General features: G+C 45.2%; 2 protein-coding genes across 8 annotated transcripts; both read left to right on the top strand.

The window, feature by feature from the left end:
• The first annotated feature begins 454 nt into the window (after positions 1–454).
• Positions 455–7437, top strand: casp2 (caspase 2, apoptosis-related cysteine peptidase). Of its 5 annotated transcripts, XR_005100575.1 has the most exons (13): positions 456–615; positions 957–1104; positions 1292–1447; positions 1513–1587; positions 2188–2257; positions 2670–2761; positions 3331–3504; positions 3583–3711; positions 3800–3890; positions 4870–5070; positions 5895–6004; positions 6087–6317; positions 6368–7437. XR_005100575.1 is itself a non-coding variant. In XM_037273318.1 (12 exons), the coding sequence occupies exons 2-12, from the start codon at positions 961–963 to the stop codon at positions 6222–6224; spliced, it is 1380 nt and encodes a 459-aa protein (XP_037129213.1). In that variant the 5' UTR covers positions 455–615; the 3' UTR covers positions 6225–6356. The 5 variants fall into 5 exon arrangements, 4 of the variants coding, with proteins under 4 accessions (XP_037129213.1, XP_037129212.1, XP_037129215.1 ...); XM_037273318.1 differs by lacking the exon at positions 6368–7437 and having other exon boundaries at positions 455–615; positions 961–1104; positions 6087–6356; XM_037273317.1 differs by lacking the exon at positions 6368–7437 and having other exon boundaries at positions 455–615; positions 939–1104; positions 6087–6356.
• A 1818-nt stretch (positions 7438–9255) lies between these two features.
• clcn1b (chloride channel, voltage-sensitive 1b) lies at positions 9256–24769 on the top strand. 3 transcript variants are annotated; one of them, XM_037273181.1, is made up of 23 exons: positions 9256–9655; positions 15523–15736; positions 16118–16249; positions 16320–16448; positions 16530–16663; positions 17632–17709; positions 18615–18693; positions 19587–19712; positions 20765–20849; positions 20914–21015; positions 21280–21364; positions 21636–21791; positions 21871–21940; positions 22032–22142; positions 22241–22454; positions 22528–22661; positions 22741–22922; positions 23002–23083; positions 23219–23304; positions 23405–23449; positions 23533–23637; positions 23873–23959; positions 24052–24429. In XM_037273181.1, exons 1-23 carry the CDS (start codon positions 9605–9607, stop codon positions 24427–24429), a joined length of 2865 nt encoding a protein of 954 aa, XP_037129076.1. In that variant the 5' UTR covers positions 9256–9604. The 3 variants fall into 3 exon arrangements, with proteins under 3 accessions (XP_037129076.1, XP_037129075.1, XP_037129077.1); XM_037273180.1 differs by lacking the exon at positions 9256–9655 and adding an exon at positions 12068–12258 and having other exon boundaries at positions 24052–24769; XM_037273182.1 differs by lacking the exon at positions 9256–9655 and adding an exon at positions 13684–13746 and having other exon boundaries at positions 24052–24769.
• The last annotated feature ends 2855 nt before the right edge of the window (positions 24770–27624 follow it).

Raw genomic sequence — 27624 nt, 5'->3', positions numbered from 1 at the left:
ATGTCAACTCTCCTGTATCAATAAGCGTTTTTATTTACACGTCTTCACATGCAGCTAGGGAATCATAGTTGTTTATAAAGACCATTTAGTCAAAGTATGTTGTTGTGCTGTCAATATAGTATGACTTAGTGCAGGTCCACTGCAATGAAAACATTGCAAATATCCTCAAGGCCGAATTGAATTGTTTGCTAGCCAGTAAATCCACCAAGAATAATCAACTTTAACTGCTAAAGCGACGACATTTTTTTAATAAGAAATATAACCAATGACAGTTGAAAATTTGTATTTTGAGATTTCTTGACACTGTTCGTTTTTCGCCTGAAACAACCACCGCGTTCAATATCCCGCCAGGACAAGTGTTGTGTGACGTCAAGAAAACAGCTGAGTGGCCAAAAACTCTGTCACTCAGGCTTTTCGCGCTTTCATTGGTCCAAATAATAAACAATAAGTTGCTGGCCCCGCCCCGTCGCATTGCAGCTAACGTTACCTACGGAAGTTGGGCAGTCATTGGGGGCCGTCGTTTTCTGGCGTGACAAAAGGGAAAAACGACCACATTTACTCGCCCCCTCCTTGAAGGTTTGATACTGTGGTGCATCGGCGGAAGAACGCTCGAAGGTAGGAGAAACGCGGCTTGTTTCACTCAACGAAGTTCGGCTAGCTAGCACCGCGATCCGCCTCTTTCGAGCGCTGAGATAGCCATCCACTGTCTGTCAGCGCGCGTGGCTTCCTTTCACACATATCTGCTGCAATTCGAATTTCAAATGATCCTAGTTTGCATTCCGTGTTTAGTTTGTGTTTTGCCACACCAAGCTGATTACAAGTGTTTTGAACTTGTTCACTATTGGCATGCTTAATCGAAAGCGCGGAACACCAACAAGAGATAGTCTTCCTAATACCCCCCCCCCCCCCCCCCCCCCAAAAAAAACATAACAATGCAACGTGTGTGTATATTCTAGCAAGATGCGGGAGTGTGGCATGCTGGAGAGGGACCGGGTAGCTCTGCGGAGTGCTTCTCTCTGCAGGCAGCTGGTGGTGGATGAGCTTCTCATTCAGTTTCTGCTTCAGGACAACATCCTCACCGACAGTATGGCTGAGGGCATCCTGGTATGTTTGTGTTTTTATCAGATCCTTTCACTGTGACGGAAATAGTAAACCTTTCAAAAGAGGCATCAGTGGATTTCGTCACTTAATATGCAAAGTAAACACTGGTGCCCTAAAAAACCGGCTACTGTGCATACAGAAGGGAGGAGCCAGTTTTACTCTCATGTCTCCCAATGGACATTTTCCTTAGGCCGAGCAAACGTCCCAGAAACGAAGCTTGCGTCTGCTGTTGCTCCTTCCCAAGCGAGGGCCGCGAGCCTTCAGCAGCTTCTGCTCGGCGCTCCGAGAAACCGAGCAGCGACACCTGTGCGAGCTGGTCACGCAATCGCAGGAGAAGGAGGCGCAAGTGAGTGAGCGTTAAATCGGGCAATCCGTCAATTCTAATAATCTAAGTGATTTGTATGCTCACAGGGTTTCCAACCTGATGAGGAGCGTGAAGGACGGGCAGGATGGCAGCTAATGCAGACATCAGAGAGGAGGAGAGAGGTGAGCCACCTGAGCTTCACTCTTGATACTCTTGTGAATGATTAAGTGGCCGGCACGTAATTGAGCAAAGTCACTCGCCAGCCTTTACACGAGAGGTACCTGCACAGCTGTGCCTTTGCTGGGACATTTGCTCCATTTACGTTGCGAAATGAAGTCAACAAATTGGCTGCAGTAAAGTGAGCAATTATAAATGTTTAGTTAGATTATTTATTTCAATAAAGCTGCAATGCAGGCTACAGTGAAGCCCTGCTATTTTCAGGCGATAAGGACCAATGTCTATAAAAGGTGCTTGTGATCGCAGGTAGAAGCCAGAAGAGGGCGGCAACAAAGAGGATCATAAAGCACCAACAGCATGCATCTAGCATGTACACAATCAGGAACCCATGTAACACCAAAATTCCACCAAGAGAGACCAAAGTAATAATTTTTTCACTTTGGCCACAAAATCAGCTAATATAAAATAAAAAAAAGAGCGAATTCAGGCAATAGTTTTCTTAATCCATTGTGTGGTCGGTGGAGGCGACAATTGACTCCGCTTGCCAAATGAAGGCAGTCTACATTTGACTTGGGTGCATTGAACTCAGTCTGTCTTCCTTTCAGAGATATAGCGACTCCTCTCTTCCACTTGCCACTCAGGAAGAAACCGTAGCAAAACGAGCCAGGACGCACGGTGAGATGTGACGCATCACTAATGTTTCTCATGTCAATATTTTTCTGTTTTTGTAGACACACTCTTGTCAAGATTCCGGATATGAGTGATTAAATAAAACTTCTGGGACTACTCGGGATATTCTGCGGGTTAATTTTTTAGGTATCATATTACTGAAAGGGAGCGCGGGTGCCACACCTTGTGAGTGACTCATGTGCAGGCTTGTAGTAGCGACTTTATCTCCTTAAAGCTGCCGGTGCGATGTAACAACATAAGACATTTTTTGCTTACTCTTATACAATCCAAAACTTTGTTTACAATTATTTAACTTGAAAAGATGGGTAGAATGTTTTTTATATTATGTTAAATATTATTCTATTAAATAATATATATTATTTGTATTGAAGTGCAACATTTTGTGCATTGTTTTCAGAATTTATGGAGTACAGCTTGGATGCAGATAGTCCCATCACCACTCCCGTCCTCCCTTGCACGCATGACCTCTACCTCTCACAATGCCTCAGGGTAAGGCAAGGATGCAGGCTGTCAATGTGGCTCAGTTAAAAAAAAAAAAAGCAGATATATCTAAATTGAATGAATCATAGATACTGTTATAATACTCTGGCATGTCCAGTGGTGGTCCTGGCGAGTCAGCAAAAGGATAATTAAGATTAACAAATTGAAAAGAAATAAAACATGAATCAAGCAGTGCATAAATGAATTAGAAAACTTTTGTTTTTGTTTCGAATTGTGCTTGCTTTCTTTTATGTTAGGGCTTAGCTAGTGAAATTATTTAGTGTCGACTTCTGGCTTTTCTTGATACTCCACAAGGGGGTGCTAATTGCCCATACAAACGTCAACGCTTGACACACCATTCATTCCAAAGTAGAAAACCATTTTACATAATATTTTATAAAAAGAAAAAAATCTGCCCATACTTTACATGCCAGAGTCCACAACTGGTCTTGTCAATGATGTTCTTATTTTTATTTATTTTTTTAAATGTCCTGTAAAATAATCAATTTCTCTGATTTAGAAAAACATTTTGAGGTAATAGTTGTGTAATATGAATGTCCCTCCCCCCTGTGTTGCAGTCCTATGCAATGACCTCATCCCCACGTGGTTTAGCCCTGGTGATCAGCAATATGACGTTTGACCCACCCGACCTGGACCCCAGGAAGGGCGGCGAGGTGGACTACGATGTGCTCAGCGAGCTTTTCACAGATCTGGACTACGCGGTGACGCTCCGCAGAGACCTGACGGCTGAGGTGACACCGTCTCGCCCGCGCTGCTTCACCCTCCACCGCACCCCAAATTGAACATTTTGCCCTCTTTATTTTCCCCAGGAAATGAGAACCAGCATCGAGAGCTTCCGCCGGCGTCCGGAGCACCGCTCGGTGAACAGCTGCGTGGTTTGTCTCCTCTCCCACGGCGTAGAAGGTGCCGTGTACGGCACAGACGGCCAGCTCCTGCAGGTGTGCTGTCATCTTGAACAACACTGAGGGAAAACTTGATGTTGACATCTAACCTGCCACCCACATTATGTCACGTGTTCATATTTAGCTTCAGTGGGTGTTTGAGGCCTTTGACAACGTGCGCTGCCCGCTGCTGCAGAACAAACCAAAGATGTTTTTCATCCAGGCCTGCAGAGGAGGTAAGGAAGGCGACATGCAGAACACGTTGGCATGCCACATATAAAGTCCTAAAAAGATCAAATAGGACTTGATGAGATGAGTAGCATAATTGAGATCTTCCACATTAACATTCTGAATCGGTTCAGTCTGACATTTGGTGTAACGTTGCGGCTTCCGTCTATGCATACGCAATTGAAATTGTGTAAATCGTTTCTTAAAAAAACACTGTTGCTTGTCGGTCTTGGAGCGCGCGGAAAGAATTGCCAACTCTGTGTTTTATTCATCACTTAACTATGATAGTCGGTGTCTTATTGATTTCATTTGGTGTTTTATTCTTTTAATCATCTGTTGGCATTAAGCTCCGGACGAAAACCGCTTTGAAGGTGGTTTTAAAAAGTTGAGGCTTCAAGAAGGTATTTTCTATAAAGATAAAAAAAATTGTGCCAGCCTGTTCTAGATAGTCCCAAGGACAACATAAGTAGCCCATGGCTCTTCGAAAAATAGCTCACCACTCAGTGTGATTTGCTAAAAAAATTAAAACAGAAGGTCAATACTTAGGCTTATTGATTTAAAATTAACATGGTGCCCATTTCTAAATGTACAATATGTCAAAGTTTACCATGATGATTTAAAAAAAAAAAAAAAAAAAAGAGTGTAGCCAGAAGTTACAAACAAAGAACTGAGCAAAAAGAACCACTTTGTTGTAAAAAAATAAATAACAATGCACGGTGAAGTTAATCATCTTCGACTGTGCGGTCAATTAGGCTCAGCCCCGATGCCGCAACAAGGCTAATGACGCCTAGCACAAATCTGCCGACCCCTCGGGAGTCTCCGCAATTAGTACAGCGTGGCCCTCTTCGTACTCGCCCGACACCGCAGGTGTGCTGCCAATATCATTAGGTGTGCTCGTCCCCTTCATCTGCAGTCAGATGGAAAAAAAAAAAAACATCTCTCACTGAAATGACAAGTGTCTTAATACAAGTCATTGCCGTCTCACAGAGGACCTGGACTGCGGAGTGGAGCAGGTGGATGGGCCAGGAAGGAGCAGCTCACCCAGCTGTGAACAGCGGGACGCCGGGCGAGAAGGTCCCAGGGGCGCCGGTGCCAGACAGGGAGGGGACTTAGGACTGCCCAGGATTAAACTGCCCCAGCGGTCTGACATGATATGCGGCTATGCCTCTCTCAAAGGTCAGACCATTTGTAAGTTTGTCCCTTTTTTGGATATTCCTTTTTGGCCTTAGCTGGGAACTTCACTTGCCCTGAGCGCCTTTCTTGCTGTGGCACATCCCTTCGTCCATTAATTGATACACTCGTTTAATTAAAAATGCAGGCAATCCTTTTCATTTGGATGCCCCTTAATTAGATTTAAATTCTGGGGGAAAATATTGACCACAAATAGGGCTTGACGGATTAGTCAACCAACTGATTGAATTGGCTAATATTAGCTTTTTTAAAAAAAATGTGAATAATTTTAGTCATTATTATTTTATATTAATCGGCAAGTTCATCGACTATCGGACTTTTCCAATATGTTTGAATGTCACTCTTGTCTTTAGTTCTAATATGTTAATGTGTAAACAAAAAAAATAAAACATTTATTTCCCAAAAAAAAAATCCTCTGACTTTAGCAGATCCAGACTTTTGAAAGAGCTACTATTGGCCAATTAAATCAGTCGGGCGTCTGTAGAAACTCTTTCTGAAGACATACTAATCAATAAGCGTTCTGGAATGCGCTCGGTTGCGGCTCAGCGGTTCCTCTGGGCCCGCTTGTCTCACTCGTGTTGACACCTTCCTGTAAACGCATTCCGCAACATTACAGCTGTTATTTGTTGTCTCTCTGCTGGGATTCCCTTTGCTTCACAATCTTTTCAGACACCTTTCTCTCTTTACCGTCGGCGCATGTACCCGACAAAACATTAAGCACAAACACATTAAGCAGCGTTTGTTTGCCGCTGCGTCGCAGTTGCCTTCTCATCGTGGTCTAGTGTTATGAAGCCGCTCGTGTTTGCTTTGCTCTTTTAAAGGCACGGCGGCCATGCGCAACACCAAGCGAGGATCCTGGTTCATCCAGGAGCTCAACTCTACCCTCCGCCTCCACGCCAGAGACACACACATGGCTGACATCCTGGTGCAGGTACATTTCTGCTTCCGTCGCTGCCATCTTGTGACTTCGATATGTCATCGCAAAGTCGATCATTCGCTATTGGGGTCCGCAGGTCAACGGGCGGATCAAAGAGCGCGAGGGTTACGCCCCCGGCACGCCCCACCATCGCTGCAAAGAGATGTCCGAGTTCACCAGCTCGCTGTGCAAAGACCTCTACCTTTTTCCCAAATACCAGCCCCATTCTTCATAATGCACTTACACACACGCACACTAGTGTGTTCACACGTCCCCTCATTCCAAGCGTATTACTGTCACACACTTTTGCATTCCAGCGTTACAAGCTGACACACACACACACACACACACACACACACACACACACACACACACACACACACACACACACACACACACACAGGCTTCCAAACATTTACTCATTCACAATTTCTGTGTTAATGCTCCCTCAGCAAAAGTCTGCATGTTTGACATCTCACAGCATTCACAATTCTGTGTCGAGGGTATTCATCCCTCTTCTGGGTATTATTGTAAAATGGTATTTTCTACACAGATCTATTTTAGTTTTGTTTTGTACAAATGTATTTTTTAAGGATTTTGTAAATTAACCCCCTCGCATTTTAATGTATTTGTTCAGCAGCTTCAGCGTCGGTTGTCATGTTGCAGTGTACAGTAGTGAAAGGCAGAGGGCAGCATTGAGCAACGAGGTTGGTGCAGCAGGTTTTTTTTCCCCCTTCCTCCTCTCCAAATAGGAGGTTCTCCAGCATTCCAAAATGTTTCCTACTCACATGTCACCTTTTATTCAGTTGAATCCCTCTGACATGGCTTTTACTTGAAGATGTTTGTGTTGTAAATATTTCTCTTTTAACCGTAGCCTCCCACCTCCAGTGTGAACTTTGAACTTTACGCTGACACCTAATCACGCTCCCCTCCAAGGGGGGTGACACGCATTTAGCGACACCCCTACTCAACCTTTTAGCGTTTATATTTTCTGTTATGTCATCCTATGTGATACAGTGACCAATGTACATCTCGTGTCTTCCAAAAAGTTTCAGGAAATATGCAGATAAAAAAAAAAGCTGGTTATTATCACAGTGTATTGAAGCGCTCCCCCCTCGACTCAGACATCCAGCATTTGTCAATGCTGGATGTTCATTGATGTTTCCCAGAAAAGCCACAATGAGGCAACGTGCGTTTGGTTACAGTGTTGTGGAGAAAGATACTACGAAGCAGTATTGATTTGTCACCAAAGAGGCTTTGAAAGTACGTGCTCTTCTTGGATGTTGCGTTGTAACGATAGTAAAAGAATGACGACGAGGTCACCGTGCAGAGAGAGGATGTGATTTGCTGCCAAACTCTTGTGCTGAGATGGGAGGGGGGGTTATTTCTGTCATCGCTAATGACTGCCAAGTCTTCCTGACAATAAACAAGCTAATGTTTATCAACAACTTTGTTTCTTTTAGTTTTTTTTCCACTGGTGTGAACAAGGCGAGTCAGAAAAGTTCCAGGACAGGTCTTCTAAGCTAATGCTAAATGCTATCCTTCAATACATGCACTCTCCAACTTTTTTGCGCGGACCCGGCAGGTTTTGGAAGCTCGTGTTTTCCTTGCCCCGGTCTAATTAGCTAATAGGGCTACATTTCCCACAATTCTTAGACATAAGCAGGAAGTAGCCCTTGTGGTTTTGACCAAAACATGTTAGCGGTTAGCCTGCTAGCTTTTACGTGCTCAAACTAGTCCATTTCTGTCCCTTGTAATTGACGTGGCAAGGCGAGAGTCACCCTCGACTCAAAAGCTGTGCTGAACTCGAATCCACAGCAATGTCAACATTGTCAGAGGCATTTAGCAAATTGATTGGCTGTGAATGAGTTGAGTTGATGCCTGTGACAACCATGCTACGGAGGATCCAGGGAGAATGAGATGGAGAATGGCGCTAATGGCATTAGACTCCAGGGGGTTTACTCCAAATGAGAAAACTTGTCGTTTGGATTTGAAACATGACCTTTGTGACACCAGTCCCGGAACTTTTCTGACACGCCGCTCACATGCCCTCCTCTGCATACGATCCGCCTTGTTGCTGTGTTTGTGTGTGTTGTTGCGTTACGGCGTGTCCTCGCCGCACTCAGGTGTAGTGTAACTACCCCACCCGCTATCCCGCTGCGCTCAGGTCTCTCCATGCCCCCGGACGGCGTATGTCATTCCCGCCACTCGGTGATAATATTCAGAGTGTATCAGATGGAGGCCCAGGCCAGCTGTCCGGAGTCATTCCCCTTTGACGCACACACACACAGTCGCATGCGTGTGCACGCACTGCGAGCGGCGGTCCGAGTAATACGTTTTCCTGTGGCCTGCCGTGGAGCTGTGAGATTAGGTTGATATGCGCCGGCGTGTGGACCACAAAGCGGGACAGGGTTAAGGGGGATCTGGATCTGCATGTGTCTGTGACTTTGTTGTTGTCATGATGGTGGCACACAACACGCACACACATGTTCAAGGATGTTGTCTCAGCAGCCCGCGGAGCAACCTCCAAGGTCAAACGTGATCCATTCTGGGAAGCTGGCCGACCTTTGTGGTGTTGGTATTTTGGAACAATTTGCCCATTGGAAATAATACCAAGTCAATTACCGTGCATCCCTTCCAGGGTCAAACTCATTTGAGGTGGGGGACTCGAGTCACCTGACCTGACAAGAGTCTGACTCGGGTTGGCAATAAATTGAGTAAAAACAAATCACATTTGGAAATAGTGTCCCAGTATGTGACCTTTTTAGAATTTAAAGGGTTCACTGTATTCTGTCAAGACGGTGTGAGTTCAATTCTCGGTCCCAAAAATATTTTTCCTCAGGAAGAGCATCAGTTCTAAAAACTGCGCCTGTAACGATTCCTTGTGGTGACCCTCAAAACAACAAGCACCCGTTAGCTTTCCCGCTTTGCACTGTCCGAGCTTCCATATGATTTATTGACGTGGCATTTAAGCGTTACGGGGATTGTCCTCGCATCATAGGCTGATAAGACGTGAGCTGTCATAGGGGTGTCGTGTGCCTTCCTGCTCACGTTGCAGGGGCAGCCCTATGGGGGAGAGGGGCTGCCCTTCCATTAACCCCCCCACTCCACTATACCCCGAACCCCCTCTCCCCCCCCTCCAAACGAACTATGTCCATCCGGCATACACCTCTAATGGCCGGCTGGCAGGGCGGGTGCAACTAGTGTGTGTGTGTGTGTGTGTGTGTGTGTGTGTGTGTTATTAAGTGTCTGCAGTTCTAATAAAGGAAAGTGTCCTTCGCTGCCTCATCAGATGGCTTTGCTCTGCTTTGTCCGCCAGTCTGATTTCTCTCAGCCTGTCGTTTCCGCGGCCCACGCTGGATATCCCCACCCACCCACGGCCTCTGGACCACCTGAAGACCACCACCAAGACCACCAGCGTCCCCCTTTGCCTTGGAAGTGTGTGTGTTTTTCTAAATGGGGAGTGAAACGGATGGTGGTGGATTGCGTGTGCCTTTAACTTGAACGCTGTGTGTGTGTCGGAGTGCGTGGAGCTCGTTGCAAGTTGGTGGGCCATGCCAGTGGAAATGCTGGGGCGTCCGGCGAGGTTATTTTTGGATCACTGACAGCGTGTCAATGGCTACAGATGCATCGCAAAGGAAGGCTCTGAGATACCAACAGACCTTGGTAGGTCTTTGCACATCTTCTACCTTCATGCTTGCCTGTTCTTCTCTGGCGCTCCTCCAGCTCTTGCATCTCTGCCACAGACGCACCTGTTGCACCCCTTTCCCCCTCCATCTCTTCCATTTTATCATTCACACTTCCTCGGTGCAAAAACATTCCTTGTCCGGCTGTTTTATTTTTTCATGCATGTATTTCATTTTTTGGGCCGTGTCATTCTCAGTGTTATGAAATGCTTCCCTGATGAACGCAAACCGTCGTTTGAATTTATGGCGTCCCCCTAAGCTCTTATCTGGGCCCTCTTTGCATTGCAGATCCTTAAGTGAATGTCCTTAAGTTCCTCGTCTTCTGCCACACGCGCGTCTCCGCAAGCTGCCGGCTGTTTTCACGTGTCGGCGCATATAAGTACCAAAATGCGGGAAACCTGAGCAGACAGGTTACGAGGCGTATTCGGAGGTGAAGTCATGTCACAATATCCTCGGGTTTTGCTTGCTTTTTTTTTTTTTAAGATTTATATAAGGGTGGTATTTCCTGGTTTAGCAGTGACAGGCATTTGGTACCACGTTGAAATTGTAGAAACCATTGTAGAAATATTTACACAAGCACGGCTGCTATGATACAACGTTTGCCTGCGAGAGGAAAACAGAGGCTTGAAGGATTTGAGGGTTTATATGCAGAGGTGCTACAGGCGGATGCTGATCCGGAAGAATGCAACGACTACTTGTATTTCCCCAGTGACTGAAATTGAAAAGTGTTAATATAATTTAACCCTGAAAGTAAATCATACTCCCGGGCAGTTTTCATTAAATACAGTGCAATAAAATCAGTTTTTTACGTAGTTGTATAAGCACTTGATATGTGTATTTTAGATGCTAACGACCGCGTTAGCATAAATGAGTGACTTGTGCAAAAATTCAGGTTACATCAGTGTAAAAAAAACTAAAATAGCACTAAACTAAAATATAAACACCCTACTTATGTAAGTATGGATATAAGTACAGAATTTTGTGGGTAAAAAGATTATTGTACGAATAGAAGTACTGATTCAAGTCTTGTAATTAAGTCAAAATAAATAAGTTAAGACTCTACTGTACAAAAGTAGAAATAAGTTTTGATAACTTGGTGCTCGTAGTGACAGGAGAAAAGGATTTTCTGTTCCTGTTGCTTAAAAGCTAAGCTCGACTTCAAAACAACTGTCGCTTTGATTATATTTATAAATATTATCAAAACAAATCTGAAAATATTAAGTAACGTACTCATGTCATTCAGCGCTACATGTCAGCAAGTTTTGCGGAGGTGCCCAATTTAGCATAATATTTTTCAAATAAGACTTGCAACGAAATGTTTGCATTGCAAATTGCTTTCTGTCAAGAGGCGTTGACGACCTCAACGAGGACAAAAACTTTGTACCCGTCATAAAAACAAGGGTTCTCCGAGGGGACGGCTCGCACGCGGCGAGGCTGTCATCGGTAGTGAAATAGATCTCGTAAGTCTCAAATGGTACATGCTAGCAAAGGGATAATGTTCACCTGCCAAATGTTTCGCAGCCATGCGAGCGATTAAGCCATTAAAACTTCACGTGATACTCGGGCCACTTGACACCCTCTTTCCCACTCCCTCCGTTGCTTGGGCGTCGAAATGAAATGACGCACCGCTGTGACGCGACGTCACATTACTTGTCATTGTTTTGGACGAAAGGCTAACAAGCTCCATCTTTCAGTAACGACGGGCCTCGCGGGAGGGATGAGCGCCGAAGAAGCGAGAACATCGGGGAAGTGTGTCACTGAACATTGGGTCACACCGTGTGCTAAATTTACCCACGAGTAAGGTTTCACCTCAGGGGAGGGGGCTCGAATGGATGGGGACCCGGAAGGGTGCCAGGGGGAACGTTTTGGGTGGAAGAGTGAGAGAGCAAAGTGAAATGCAAGCTCGCTCGGAGGCTTGCCCCATCTGTTTGGTACCTGGTACCAACTCAGCTGAATCCACCTCGTTGCAATAATTAAATTAATCCGGATTGTGGTCTGAGCAATATTGATGTGGATCACATTCATTAGCACATCTTTCATCGGAAAACACTTGATGATGACCTCTACTGTCATCTTTCTTAGAAGGGGCCTCAGAAATGACAAGTTACTGTACACATCTACCCGCCTCCCTCCATACCGCACAATGTCAACATGTCTCCACTCCGTCAGCAAGTATTATTGTCATACTTTGAGCTTGTGCGCGGCCGGCACGCTGCCATTAGCCGAGCGCCGCGCGACTCGGTCGGAATCTGTTGGATCGGACCGCCGTGCAGGACTCTGAATTAAGAGCTGCTGACACTTTATTGTCAAGCTTCAAGTCTCCGCGTTAACCTCGGTGTGTCTTTTCATGCGTGTGTGTCTGTGTGAGTGCTGTGCACCGCTCGTACCTGGTCTGGCGCTTACGGCCAGGCGACAGGCCGCCATGGCAAAGACGAGGAAGGGCAGATTTAAGGCGGCGATGTGAGGACGGGGAATTGCACTATGTTAGAGAGAGTCCAAAAAGTGAGTTGCAGAGGAGCGCTGGGAAACATGCGACAGAGGACCAACACTGTTGAGACGGTGCCGAACACAGATGAGTTGCCGGTAAGGCGTATGAGATTATACGTCGGTATTTTCACAAAGAAATGAACAACGACTGCGTAACGCATAGAAAATCCGACACATTTCTCTTTCTTTTGTCGACACGCATTAATTAGAACATGACAGCTTGAGTTGTGTTTGGACGAGGCATGGTGTTGTTATTGTGCTGTTAATTAGGGCATGCATATGGTAACTCGTGGAACTCGTGCGCGTGTGTGTGCACGCGTACAGTGCCGGGATAATCTCCTGATCTATCTGCCAGCGGGTGGGTCAAATTTGATCATTAACCTTGTGCTGTGGGGCAGGGTTATATTGTTGTAAGGCCTCAGCACACAATCGGCGTGCCGTGTCGTGAGCTCATAAACACAAACGCGCAAATTTATGAATATGCGGCGCCCACTCTTATGAGAGAGCCCCGGAATGTGCAATTACACTTTGAATTAACTCTCAGGGTCACGCTGACCTTCAACCACTGCAATCATTAGATTTTAACTCTGTTCCACACGGTGCACATAGATCCAGCAAAAACAAATACATAAAACATAAAACATAAATATATAAATATATATAAATATATATATATATAAATATATATAAATATATATATATATATATATATATATATATATATATATATATATATATATATATACATATATATGCATATATATATATATATATATATATAGAGAGAGAGAGAGAGAGAGACACACACACGCATTTATATGTATATGGTGTTTGCATCTGGATGATTCTTTTATTAGATCAAACTCCAGTTTTGTATTCCCAGCAGAGCAACGACATGCAGGATCATTTCCCTCTTTCTCGTCGTCCCAGGAGACTTTTTGCAGTGTGGTGGGAAAAAAGAAAGGAAAAATAAAAAGGTTAATGAGCTGTTCATTAAAGCTGACTACTTTTATGGAGTTTATTCAAGGAATAAAGGGCAGCGTGATAATGAACAAATTTGCGTGTGTATTCGCCAGCTCCCAACTGCAGAAGCGTGTGAAAGTTGCGCAAGGGTCACCTTGGGGCGCTCCAGCCGGTGCGTAAGTGACACCCGAGGTCACATGACTGTATCAGTGTAAACGCAAAGGTTGACAGATGGAGACAGCAAAGATACAAATGGCGCTTTCAATGTCTTTCCCACATTTGTTCTCGCTGAGTAAATATGCTAGGAGGTAGCGGACAATCCGCTCTCGTAAAAAAAAAGAAAAAAAACGAGAACCATTTTTTCTACTGTTACTTAATTCCATTTCCTTTATTGAATTAAAACCCCGCTCAGAGGTCAGAGGTCACGGCAGCACGTCTCTGCTGCTTCTGTGAACAGTGCGCAGGTCTCCCCGGTTAGTGGCGGCCTCTTTGATGGCTGATGTTGATGGATCGGTGGTACGGCGTTAATGCTCGGCCCAGCGTGTCTGTTGTGCCGGACAGGTGACAGAACAAGGCGCACGACGAGGACGCCGCCAAGTCATGCCCGAGTCAAGTGATGAGGTAACCATCTGGTGGAGCCTTTTGATATATATTTTTTTTAATTGTTTTTCATTCATTTTTAATTGGGCTGATAATGGCGTGTGTGCATATTTTGATGCTGGCGCACTTCGGATTTGGTCACCGGGAATGATTATGAAAGACGCGTGTTGTGATTTTTAAGAATATTTCATAGTAATAATCTGATGATTAAGTTTTAAGTAGTTTTAATTTGAGCTCCACAATATATTCTCATACAACGGGATTTCCTTATTTGATCTAAATTCTGAATTATTGACTGAATATTTACGTACATCGTCACATTTTATGTTAATCTAATTCAAATAAATGTGAAGTATTGTTTCACAAGTATCGGCTCATGAAGTAATTCAATGTGTTTTAAATGTCGAAATGTAAAATGTTTTTAACTAAACTAGCATGCAGCTATAGATACTGTATTTCCTAATTACTCACAAAATAAAACAGAAAGAAAATTAAAATTATAGTGACAATATCCTTTGGTTTCATCTATGTCAATATTTTACATAGATAGATAATAGCTTGACAGCATGAGCGTTTTGTTCAGCCAATTTATTAGCTTTTTAAAAGTGGTTCAATGAAAGGACATGTAGTTAAAGCAATGCTAGTAATGGGCAGTTGATTAACAAAATCAATACGACAAATGAAATGAATTTGTGGGATGGTAATTAACATGTTTTCCATTACGAAAAGGGTCACGCTAGCATCCATCTTTTTAGGTCGCCGTTCAGATATTTGATTGTTTGACAACGGAGAGAGCGACTTGATTGGTCACATTTTTCAAGCTTCATTTCATAACCCTGAGAATATTTTGGAATGGAATTTGGCAGTGTTGTTGAAACGCCTCTTCTCTGTGGCATGTCCAATTCACCAGAGATTTATTTTCACTTGACAGCGACTTTCTCCACCACTTTTGCAACAGTATGGGCAATCTGTTAGAGTCTTGCACCTGCTAGCTAGCATCTCACTAATGCTCCGGTGAGGATAAGCAGTTCAGAGAATGCATAAATCACAGACAGAGTCGTAAAAAAGGTTGACTTGAGTCCAATCGTGTGACTCGAGTTCCTATCGCGTCATAATATCTGGTGCCATGCGGTTTGGGGTGTCGTTTCGATCCTACCGATTTTACGTTATAGTGCAACTGGGGTGTCGATTTATAGGCAGTTAGATGAGCTTTGGTCCTCTTTGGGGCCTCCCGGCCAGCTCTCCTTTCCAGTGTGAACACGAGAGCATAATGTGAAGCCCGTATGATTTAGCGTCTTGCGCGGCAACGGCGGCGACGGGATGCGCGCAATCTGCGGGTTTGTGTTGCACGTGGTGCACCTGACAGCTTCTGCGCTTGCAAAGCGATCAGGCCGGATCGCTTGGCGTCATTTCGTGTGTGTGCATGCTCGCATGTGACCGGGCTTGAAGGTGTAAAGAGCGGAAGGGGAAGATGTGGCATGTTCTCCCTGTCCAGGATCTCCTCGTGTGGCCAGCGTCCAGAGCCGGCCTTCGCTCGGGGAGGGGTTTTTCCGATCTCTATGCCCGTTTTTTCTATTTCTGTCTGCAGGGTATTCAGGTTGGTGTGTATCCCTTACAGGGGTCACCAATATGGTGCTCGCGGGCATCTAGCGAGTACTCAGAGAGGGAATACTCGGACTGGTATCGGTCTGAAAAAAGAGTGGTATCGGATATTTCTTGTCATTAAGCATGTGGCCCTTTTAGAGCGCCCCGTTGTCAGTCAGTATTACATTTTTTTGTCACATTTTTTGCTCGCAGCTCTACGGGGAGTATAGGGAGCAGCTGGGAAACTTTGCCCGGCGGGAGGCAGCCCGTTTGCTGACAGAGCGACAATGGCAAAGACAGGCAGAAGAGAACAACGCGGTGGCGGGCAAAGGGGCAGGACGACGGCATCAGCATCCCGTCATCTTGGAGTCCCACCTCAGTCACAGCTCGTCCACCAAGAAGCCACGCCCCTACTCCAAATGTCAAGGTCGCCTAGCCTAATACTAAGACACAATAGAAAACCGCATTAATGGGAAAACAGAAGGAACACAAAAGGTCCAGCAACACATGTAGACAGACAATATGACAAGATTCTCGGGCTTATTTTTTATACTCTACAAACAAATAGTTTTACTGATTAATTAACTAAATAATTGCCATGTCCATAACTATATTATAAATGTACTTACTGTACTAAGAGGAAAATGTACTGAAATAGGATCGTACGTGCCATGTATAGTCGGTTTCATCTTTTAATGAAGTCTTTGACTTCTTCATCTTCCTCATGATTACTCGCAGCGATTGTTGCAACAACTGAGTGTCACAAACGAGCTTCGCCGATAAATGGAATCATTCATTTCCGCTCCAGATTGCTTGGTTCGTGCGCAGCGCTACATCGTGAACAAGATAGGGGAAGACTGGATTTTCCTGGTCCTCCTTGGCCTGACCATGGCGCTGGTCAGCTGGAGTATGGACTACGCCAGCGCCAAGAGCCTGCAAGGTAGCGGGGTCGGCAGGGGGAAGGGTCAGATTTACAGGTTTACATTTGAATGATTTATTCGCTCCTGCAGCCTACAAGTGGATGCATGGGGAGCTGAAGGGCAATGTGGCGCTCCAGTACCTCGCCTGGATTAGCTACCCCATGATCCTCGTCATGTTCGCCTCCCTCTTCTGTCACCTGGTTTCCCCGCAGGCCATCGGTAAGCTCCGCCCCACCCGCTGCCCCCACATCACCCATCAACCCCTCTCACCGCCTTGTTTACATCCCCTCTCGGCTCCAGGTTCCGGAATCCCGGAGCTTAAAACCATCCTGAGGGGCGTAGTTCTTAAGGAATATCTGACCCTGAAGGCCTTTGTGGCTAAAGTCATCGGCTTGACGGCGGGTTTGGGCAGTGGGATGCCAGTGGGCAAAGAGGTAAAGCGGTGTTGTACTTACTAGCTCCCATTTTGACTTACTGTACTTGAATTAGGATTGCAAAGAGGTGGAAAATGTCTGTCAAATTGCCAGTGAGCTTCCTCTAAAAAAAAATATTCGGTCAACATTCAGTTTGAGGCTTTTTTTAAAAATCTTTTTACTAGTTCTTCATGAGGAAACGTTAAAAAATAGAAGACAATTCAAATTAATGAAAATGAAAGACTCCTTTAAAAGCAACTAGCGATTAGCAATTAACGGCTAGTTGATGGTTGTAGTAAAGTTGGATCATTGACTCCTGTACAAAACCTGGCCAATGTGTTGCGGTGGTTTTGTGCCAGCATAACAATCTTGAGTTTTGTCTAAACTAAAAAAAAACACACACACACAAATAAGTACTGTGTAATTTATCCGATTTAGCATTTTTTTGTTGGTTACTTCACAATGTTAGCTAAACTATGGGAATAATTTTTGATAGTAAATCAATTTTTTTCTTCTCAGTTTCAACACTGAAATTAAAGCAGGTAAATATTTCATGTGCAGTAAATTTTCACTTGTGGTGCTATTTTACTTTTAGTCAAGTACTTGAATCAGTACTGAGCGGGAGTAATTTTGTCATCTGTGAGTAAACAAGCTTTTCATCCTCATTTACTATCTAGCATCGCCGCCATCGTCACTTTTTACTCTCCCCTCATTCCTCTCCCACTCTATCTACTTTTACCATGAGTTCAGAAGATAATAAATCATCAGCTGTCTTATTGTCCTGCCCTGCCTCCCCTCGCTGATTATTCAAGTCCTCCAAGGAGTGCATTAGTCCCCCCCATCCACCCCGGCATAGTTGCGGCGAAGGCTATCTCAGCCCGGCAATTAGGCCCTGATTGATGTGTTTCGATACCACGCGACCCATTTCAGACACGGATGTTTTACACGCCATCGTCAGTGTTTTGTACGTGTCTGTCATCCTCCCTCAGGGTCCATTCGTCCACATCGCCAGTATCTGTGCTGCAGTGCTGAGTCGCTTCATGTCCATCTTCTCTGGCGTCTATGAGGTAAGATGAAGCCTCAGGCAAAAGTGCCGTTTCCCCCGTTCCATCCTAAATGTTGTTAAACTCTTCCCATTTTGGTGACCCTGAAAAAAACATTTGAAACAACGCCAATGTATCTTGACTTGATATTTTCCAATTCAGTGGATGATCTATTAATAATCAGCCCATCGGTCTAATTTGAAAAGAAAATGGGAAAAGTGTTTTTTTTCTCCCATCCACGGTACCCACCGTGCATTTGATGCTTTTGTTTTGCCCCCCCCCTAATAAAAAACACCTTGTCTCTTTGCGTCTCATCGTATTAATAGCGTGATGCTAATGTGTAATCATGTTGACCTTTCATGACCTATTTGTCCCCGCCCCTTTTGCTCTCTCATTCATTCATCCCAACTGCTTTGCCCCCTCCTCGTGCTTCCCCACTTCCTACTGACCTTTGAACCCTAGAATGGCACCCATAACCGGGACCTGTTGGTGTGTGCGTGTGCTGTGGGGGTGGCCACTTGTTTTGCTGCTCCAGTGGGAGGCAAGTCCCACATGGATGACCTCAAAATGGACCTAAAACATCAGAATTAATGTTTAGATGACGCGTCCTGAAACGTTTGACCAAATACTGAAGCATCCATTTTTTCCGAATGCATGCGCTTCCTCGCTTTTATTATGCCCTCCAGCTGAGTTGTGATGTTTCCTCACACCTTTATTACCACCTCTTGCAAAAATCCATTGAACATTATTTATTCACTTTATCCAATTTTGCTTCCCCACTGTCACATCACCCCATCTGCCCTCCCATCCTCTCCTCTCTGCCTTCACCTGTTTTTCTGTCTCTCTGTCCCATCAACCAATCACCCCCCCCCCCCCCCCCCCGAACCCCTTTTCCCTCCTCCCCACCCTCCTGTTGTCTGTGTCAGTAGAACCCTTACGGTTACACAGATATTCTGACTGTTGGCTGTGCTGTCGGGGTGGGATGCTGTTTCGGCACTCCACTAGGAGGTACTGTACAACTTTGCACCCCTCACTACCACCACCACCCCCTCCGTCCACCACAGCTTTCGAAGCTCTTTTTGCTGCTTTTTTAAAATACATAAATAAATCATTTTTGTTTTTATAATTAAATCACACGTTTGAAAAATAGAGAACATTAAAAAAGACGTGTCCTATTTGGCCACCAGGAGGCAGTATAATACATTCACGCAAATATAAAGAGGACAAGAAATTCTTCTTCTACTACCACCGTAAGATACCTACCAAGCTGCTGTAATATTAGTCAATTTTCATAGATGATAAAGATATATATAGGCCTATGAGTATTGTTATATTATCTGACTACATGTGTTATTCATCCGTTTCTGTTCAAGTATTTGTTTCTAGTAAAACAACGACTATTGATTCTAACAATACATGTCAATGGCGTTTTGCATTGTGTGTTAGCATTAAGCTAAGCGTACTTCCACAAGGCAGAGCCATGTGGCTTTTTCCTTATTTCATGTTTAGTTTTAGAGTAAATTTCAACAGCAAGCTTGAAGCCTCAGTTTGGAAACGTATTCACTAGTCAAAGCAACAACAACAAAAACTCGCAAGTCGGGTCACTTGTATCTCAAGGCACCACAGTATTAACTTTAAGTCAAGTCACTAATACGTGCCTGGTGTCTATACTTAATAAGAGTGCACTTGTGTGTTTTAGTGGCCCTTCTGTTGAGTATGATCATACCCTCAACTCCAAGTGTTTTTTGTCTCCCTCAGCATATTTGAACTCATTTCTCTACACCCTTCACATCGTCTCCCTCGTTGACCAATTCTTCCCTCATGTTTTCCCTCTAATCCTTCTCGCTCTTCTCTCCTCCATCCCTCCTTTCGTCCCTTTTCCTCTCCTCCTCCACCACCAGGGGTGTTGTTCAGTATTGAGGTCACGTCTACCTACTTTGCAGTGAGGAATTACTGGCGGGGATATTTTGCCGCCACATTCAGCGCCTTCATATTCAGGGTGCTCTCTGTGTGGAACAAAGATGCTGGTGAGACACACTTCACACACTCTCAAACACACACTGGAAATACTGCAGCGCTGGCTACTTTTTATAGAAAGTAGCCGCTTGTGACAGCAAAGTCCGTACCGCAGTGTGTTTGCATCGTCGCCCAAAAGTAATTGGAATTGCAAAAGTAATTGGACAATCAACGAGTTGCCGTCTTACACCACCAACATGATGAGATCAAACCATCAAGTGTCAGATGGAGTGTAGATTTCCATCTTTTCAGCATCTAGGTATTACACGTTGTGGTATGTTTTGGATCATGAATTGGATGTGTGTGACATCAAAGCGGAACGTGTTATGAACATGATGTGAGGTAGGACCCGAATGCAAGACTCAATTAATTGGGTCTGAGGCGTGAACAAGAAATAATTCCGAAACAAACTGGCGCAGAGACAGAACAAGACACGAGGTTAAATACATGAGGTCATCGGATATAAGGTGAGGACGACCAGGAGCAGGTGAGCACAAGACGGAGAGAAGAGCCAGGACACACACACACAGTCTACACTTGTGTCACAAATAATGAATGTGCTAATTAAGCCATGAAAACTCAGATTCTTTTTTTTCCTGGAAATTATTTATTTAACAAATTAAATAATTTGCAAATGTATTTTTTGTGAATATTTAACTCCAAAAATGTCAGTAAAATGCTTCTATTCACATCCAAGCCGTTTTATTTTTGGAGGATATTTGACTTAATTTCTCAACGGATTCTCACAGAGCTTAATGTCAAAAGTCCAAATTGCATGGGAATACTAAATCCAGTTGAAATATAGGACCTGACAACTACTATTTGAATTATTATATCACATTAAAGCCATTCCCAGATAACATGAAAAATGTGACCTTGAGGGCTGGTGAGCAGATGAGGAATGAAATCTGAGCGATCTGATTTGGTTATGTAATGAATTAGTAGCCCAGACCGTATGCGATTGAATTATTTCCTCCTGCAGGAAAAAATACGCTTCAACTGACATTGTTTTTTGTTTTGTGTGTGTGTGTGCGCATGTGTGTGTTTGTTTCTCCTCCGACAGTCACAATCACTGCTCTCTTCAAAACCAACTTCCGCAAGGATTTCCCCTTTGACCTCCAGGAGCTGCCGGCGTTCGCAATCATCGGGTAATGCGTCGGCCTGTGCAATTAAATGAAAACCTATTTGAGGGATTCGTCTCTTGACTTTCAGAATCTCGTGCGGCTTCCTGGGGGCCTTCTTTGTCTACTTGAACCGACAGGTGGTTCTCTTCATGAGAAGACCCACGGCGCTCACGCGCTTTCTGACGAAGCAGTGAGTACACACACACACACACACACACTTGAACATCTGCCGACGTTATTTAGTGCGGCTCTCCTCTTTGAGCTCATCGGTGTCATGGTGGCGCAAAGCAGGAGAGCTTTAATAACCTTTTGGCAAGGTATTCGCTCAATGTCTGCTCCCCTGCGGCCCGACAATCTGGAAGCACTCATCGCCGCCATTAGGGAGGCGGGTAGAACCGTGTGTGTGTTTTTCCGTTTTAGTCCAACGTTATTGTTTTTATGTGCTTGTGTCCAGTCGGTTGATCTATCCAGGCGCAGTCACGTTTATCATCGCCACCTTCACGTTCCCTCCTGGATTCGGACAGTTTATGGCTGGCGAGGTGAGGATGTATTAGATACAGCATGTATCTAAAAAAATATCATGGAGGGATGACTGTTTTCTCCAGCTTTCATTTTGTAGTTTTAGCATGCTGTATACTATGACGTCATTTTACTTTTGTCATGTCGTTTGCCAAGTTTGGCCTGTGGCGACATGAGCAATGATAAAATGCAGCGCTCTTCTGCATTTTGATTGAATTCAACCTTTCTGTGAGATGACTTTTGGAGTTTTACATGCAAGCGTCATCTTGCGCTCTCCCGTGTCCGTGGCAGCTCATGCCCAGAGAGTGCATCAACTCCTTGTTCGACAACTTCACCTGGACCAAAATCTCAACATCCGCCCCTCCGCCCGGCCTGGGCCGCTCGGCCGTGTGGCTTCACCCTCAGGTCAGCGTCTTCATCATCCTCCTCCTCTTTCTCGTCATGAAGGTGAGCAGCCGCACACACGCAAACAGGACACAACATTAGGTACACTTGCGCAATAAAATGCAGGCGCTCTCGTTTGCAGTTTTGGATGTCAGCGGTTTCCACCACCATGCCCATCCCCTCGGGTGCCTTCATGCCAGTGTTCATATTAGGTAAGAGGATTTTTTTTGTAGTTATGCGAACATCGCCGGCTGCTGACCTCGAGCAGCTTCTTCAACAGCGCGTCTTATCTCGCTGCTGTAGGAGCTGCTTTTGGTCGCCTGGTAGGGGAGATCATGGCCACTCTCTTCCCAAATGGAATCCTGTTTGACGGGATCGTGTATCGAATCCTGCCGGGAGGCTACGCCGTCATCGGTCAGTCGCAGGCCTTCCGCAATCTGATTAATTTGATAATCGACGAGTTATCGGTTCACAGATGCGTGACACCAAACTCTCCTCTTTTCCCTTCCCAGGCGCGGCCGCCATGACGGGAGCGGTGACTCACACAGTTTCCACGGCGGTGATCTGCTTCGAGCTGACGGGTCAGATCTCCCACATCCTGCCCATGATGGTGGCAGTCATCCTGGCCAACATGGTGGCCCAGGGTCTGCAGCCTTCGCTCTACGACTCCATCATCCAGGTGAAGAAGCTGCCGTACTTGCCTGAGCTGGCCCTCGGACACATCAGGTAAAGCGGGAACCCGGATGTCATGATCCCGAAAGGACGGTCCCCTTCAGTGATGTCCGGTGTGTTTCTTTAGCAAGTACAACATCTTTGTGGAGGACATCATGGTGCGCAAGGTCAAGTTCTTGTCGTCTCACACCACCTATCGGGAACTGAATGATCTGCTGGACACGACGGCGCTAAAAACCATCCCCCTCGTTGACACCAAAGGTTAGAAGAGCTAAAAACTTCAGACGACAATGCCATCCATGCACACGAGGCCTCACCGTTCCTTTATTTGCCTGCAAAGAATCCATGATTCTTCTGGGCTCCATCGAGAGGATGGAGCTCCAAGCCGCCATCGACTGGTGGCTCTCGCCAGCCAGGCGGGTCTTTGAGACAGCTCAGAGTTCACCGGGCCAATTTTCCAAACTCAGCTGGGAGTCGTTTAGCTTCGTGGACGAGGAAGGCGCTAACGACGGCGTGGACAAGGTGAGGATGATGAATGTGGCGTGCTACAGCAACGGCGCTCTGCAATGCAGATGGACGTAAACACGTGTTTCCATTTCAGACTGCGCCGGTGATGGACGAATGCAATGGGCCCGTCCCATCGCCTAAAACTCAGGAGCCTTCCAGCAATCACACAAGCACAGGTAAAGAAGCAAAGGCCGTTTCCTCCCGTAATCCCAACGTGTTTTGGAATTAAATAATCAATTATCAAATTAATTGACAACTACTTTCATAATTGAATCATGGTTTAGATCCATCGTTTAACATTTTCACTTCAGACAAGCGCAAAACGCCTTCTGTCCGAAAGACCTTCCAGAGACTCTTCTCCTCGTCGTCGTCGTCGACCGGACAGACCGACGTACAGGTACGTCGCCCTCTTGCCGTTTTGCTCATGTGATGTGAGGGACTGATAATGTCCAAGATGGCGGCTTACTCAACATTCATCATTTTATTCATCCATTCAGGAAACAGCTCCCCCTACATTAGCTGACACCATGTCACCAGAGGAGGTACAGCAGCGTCGCCGCCGCTCAGCATCATCAGATAATCAGTCAGGTTAACGTACGATCATTGCGGCCCTGTCATTGCGCAGATCAAAGCCTGGGAGGAGGCCCAGATGGACAAGCCAATGGATATGGAGCAGATTCGCATCGACCCCTCCCCTTTCCAGCTGGTGGAAAGAACGTCTTTGCACAAGGTAAGCGACAGCGCAGGTTCAAGTTCAAATCTGGGAGAAGAATTTCACGCACGCAACATATATACATTATGTATCGCAACCTTTGCCATTTGACCTGTTTTCAAATCCATGGTAAGTGTAAGGGACGTGCTAAAGAGCAGCCACGCAAGCAGAATGCTGTCACATTCCAATACGTTTAATGCTGACTGGACGACGCCCCCCCCTCCTCCTCTTCCTCCTTTCTGTTATTACTCAGACCCACACTCTGTTCTCTCTGCTGGGTCTGAGTCACGCCTACGTCACCAGTATTGGCAAGCTGGTGGGTGTGGTTGCACTCAAAGAGGTAAGGCGTTTATTTTTTTTCCTGTTTACTTAGCTGTGTTTTTTACTCTCAGTGATTTAATGAGAATTGAGTGTCTTCTTCTGTGCTCCCAGTTACAGAAAGCCATCGAGGGCTCGACTCGGAGCGGCGTGAGGCTCCGCCCACCGTTGGCCAGCTTCCGGGACGCCAGCAGGAAAAGCAAGCACCAGCCTCCTTCCTCCAACCCTGCCTCACCCACGTGGGACCGGAACCTTTGGGGTGAAGGGAGCAGGAGGGACGGGGAGCCGGCGAGGGAGGACAATCCCCGAGGGATGCCCGCCCGCAACGCCCCGTCCTCGCCCAGCGGAGGCGACTCGGCCAGCACGCGCGAGCCGGCGTCCCCGTCTACCTCCTCGCCCACCGACTCGCCGGGCTCACCCGGCGGGCCCGTCCTCACGCTGTCCTCCTTGCACAAGGAGCAGGAGAGCGAGGAGTCAGACGAGCCCATCTAGGAAGGAGTCAGGTCACAAACTTTGCGCTCTCAGCGGGCCAACTTTTTCTACTTTTCTTTCCCCCATTCTTCAAATTTCAGGTGCCTTCCTGTGTCTTTCACAAACTCTTTTGACAATCTGATTTCGTATACTCAACCAAGAAGCTCCTTGAAAGACTGGCAGTGCTTAATGACGACCATGAAATATGTTGAGATAGACTTCTTAATAACTTTGACCTCAACGAGGATTTACTGTTTACTGATGAAGGTTAATTTAATTGTACAATTTATGATCATATAATTGCTGTAAAATCACCCGTAAAGGTCTGTCATTTTTAAAAATAATAAATGGCGAAAATTATCAAGAATTTATTTTTTAACTATTCATTCACACTTTAACAGTCTACTCAATATTGACGCTTATCCACTTAAAAAAAATTGTCAATAAGGTTGATGATTATTGCCGATGTAAACCGCTTGTCATTCGTTGGACGATTCAATTTGTCATCGTTGAGTTTTGACGAGAAATGTTCAGAATTGGCCAAAATAAACACGCATGCTAATGTTAGCTAATGCCAGTAGCACAATGGGCCATAGTATCATCATCAACATCCCAAATTGAAGAAAAGCAGAGCTGGCTGACGAGAGACAAATGCACATATGCACGAGACGTTTTGCTTTGTCTGTTTATTTGCTCCACAGGAGGAGACGAGAAAAGGAGTCGGAGTGATGTGAGGAGGTCCGCCCGTGCAGGAGTGACGAGGAGGAGGAGGATGGCAAACAAAACAAAAGCATAAAGACAATAACGAAATGGAGCCCAGAAGCAAGAACGCGTGAGTCCCAATTTTTCTACACAAGCGTCATTTCACAAAGTCATTGCGGTTTTTGATGCTGCTGATTGCCTTTAATAGTCTTTGGTTCAAAATGTTCCGAGCTAGTTTTCAGTTGTTTTAATCTAGGGATGGGTTTTTTTCTCGGCTTTGACAACACCAACATAGAAATAGAAAATAAGCGGGAGAGAGAGACATGGTCCTTAAATCCTTTACGTCCACACAAATCAATGTGGCTTCATATTTATTCATTCATTGAGATTTGGATCAAGAAAATAAAAAGCAGGAATTCACCCCCCGGGAAAAAAAAAGAAGCAGTGTTGCCCCGCTCCCCACACTCCACCCATGCATGTTGCCTCTTTGAGGTGAGCCCGTATCGAACGAAAGCAGCAATTAATCATGAGACCTTCGACAAAACATAGAAGGGTCACATCGAACCGTTGATTCTGTACAAGCTAGTCCTCCCTAATAGCTCAATAAATAAATGAATATGTGCCATTGTGTAAAGACATTCTTACCAGAACCCATGCCGAAACCCAACTCTTCTTATTTTTTTTCTCAGCGCACACTAAAAAAATACCGGCTCATTTTGCTAAGTCAACCGCTGGGTCATTTTGGATTTTGGGCAGATTGGGTTACTTTTACCTGAGGTTGGGTTAGTTATTTTTGAGTCATGGGTTGCCAACAACCCAATACCTCGGCTATAAAGAACCCAGCTCTGTCCCTTTTGGACCCAGCGCTGCGTTAGCTGCTTCACCCAATGCGGGCTACTTTCGACCCAGCATTTTTTTTTTTTTTTAGCGCGCACGACTTTACACCCATGACACGTATTCTAGCTTTAGGGATTTTGAGTAGAAAAATAAACATTGTTCCCACATTGCATAAAGAAGCCATCAATACATCAATTCATTCAAGTCAGTAAATTGCTGTTTTGTTTTATCGATATATATATATATATATATATATATATATATATGCATGTGTGTGTATATACAGTATATATACTGTATCTTCAAAGTTTCTCACACAATCAACAACATGAGGAGAAGATTCTCCCCGACAGAGAAAAGACAGAAAGTTTCTTGAACGCCGCCCGCCCCTCTGTTCCTCACAGGGCAAGATTCCAAATCATACAAAGAAATGCAAATGTGTCCACACACAAGCAACCGCCTCACAGTAATCAACACGTCAAGGAAGACGCCTTTAGCTCCGCCTCCTCTATTCCCTGATTGGCTGATTGGGCAGCGCGCGTCCTTCGTAGGCGCTAGCTAGACCCACACGAGCTTGTTTTTCATGGAACCGACGCAGAAAGGATGAATGCGGGTCAAAATTGTGGTGAAATCCCAACCGAAAGTTAAGAAAGAAAAAAAATAATAATTTGCTAGTCTAAAGTGTTATCTAAATTATTTACATCTATATAACAGGAGCTGGCACTGGCTGACCGGCCTTGTGTCCGCCTATTGCTGGTTACAATTTGGATATTTGTGTTTTTTAGGTCCAGAAGCAGTTTTAGGATGTTTGGCTTTTGTACATAGCTATAAGAAAACAATTAAGATGGGACGGAACTGTAGACTTTCAGCTTTTACGGAAGAGGATGAATGACACCAAAGGATGACAGTCCAAAAAAAATTGTTCTCAATTTGACGGGACTCAAATCTTTACTTTTGTCTTCAGGAAGTTATAAAAACATGCTTGAGATCCAACTTGGCCATGGAAGAATATTCTGTTCCTTTGCCTTTTCTCAGGCGGCTTTTCGCAACATCAGCAGAGGTCCGGGGAAGCGAGGCGTATCGTTCTCAAAATGTACCATCAAGAAATGCCTGCCTGAATGATAATCATGTCCAAGGTGCAAACCGCTGCTCTCGTTCGTGCCCAGGAAAGTCAGATTGTGATTTGGAACAATGAAATATCACAATGACATTAAGCGGAAGCTGAAAGTCTACACTTGAATGACATCTCGTTTTATTTCTTTGTGGTGATGTAAAAAATGCAAAATCCCCCCCCCCCCCACCAAAAAAAATAACGCACGGTCCACATACTTCTGGACCTGACCAAATTTCATTGTGGTGCTGCGGATGAGCCAGCAGTAAATTCCATCTCAACACACAAATCCCTTGGAAAGCATTCTGATCCAGGCCAGTACATTCAAATCATCATCATCTTCATTAGGTGAGGCTCAGCCGGGTTTTAGTTGCTGAAAACTTTGAAGAGTGGGCCTCGGCCAACGTCGACAGTCCAGAAGGCAACCTCTGATGAGTTGGATTGCATCGGTGCAAATGAAGAAAAGAGAGAGTTTTGTCTTATTTTTTCTCCCCTCCATCATTCGCCGCCAATCCTCCGTCCCGCCCCCGACGATGGTTCAGTGCAAAGTCTATACAGTGTCGTAT

The sequence above is a fragment of the Syngnathus acus genome, chromosome 16 (assembly GCF_901709675.1).
Source record: "Syngnathus acus chromosome 16, fSynAcu1.2, whole genome shotgun sequence".
NCBI classification, from domain to species: domain Eukaryota; kingdom Metazoa; phylum Chordata; class Actinopteri; order Syngnathiformes; family Syngnathidae; genus Syngnathus; species Syngnathus acus.
Note: the sequence above shows the minus strand (reverse complement) of the source record. Positions and strands in the feature narration are given on the sequence as shown.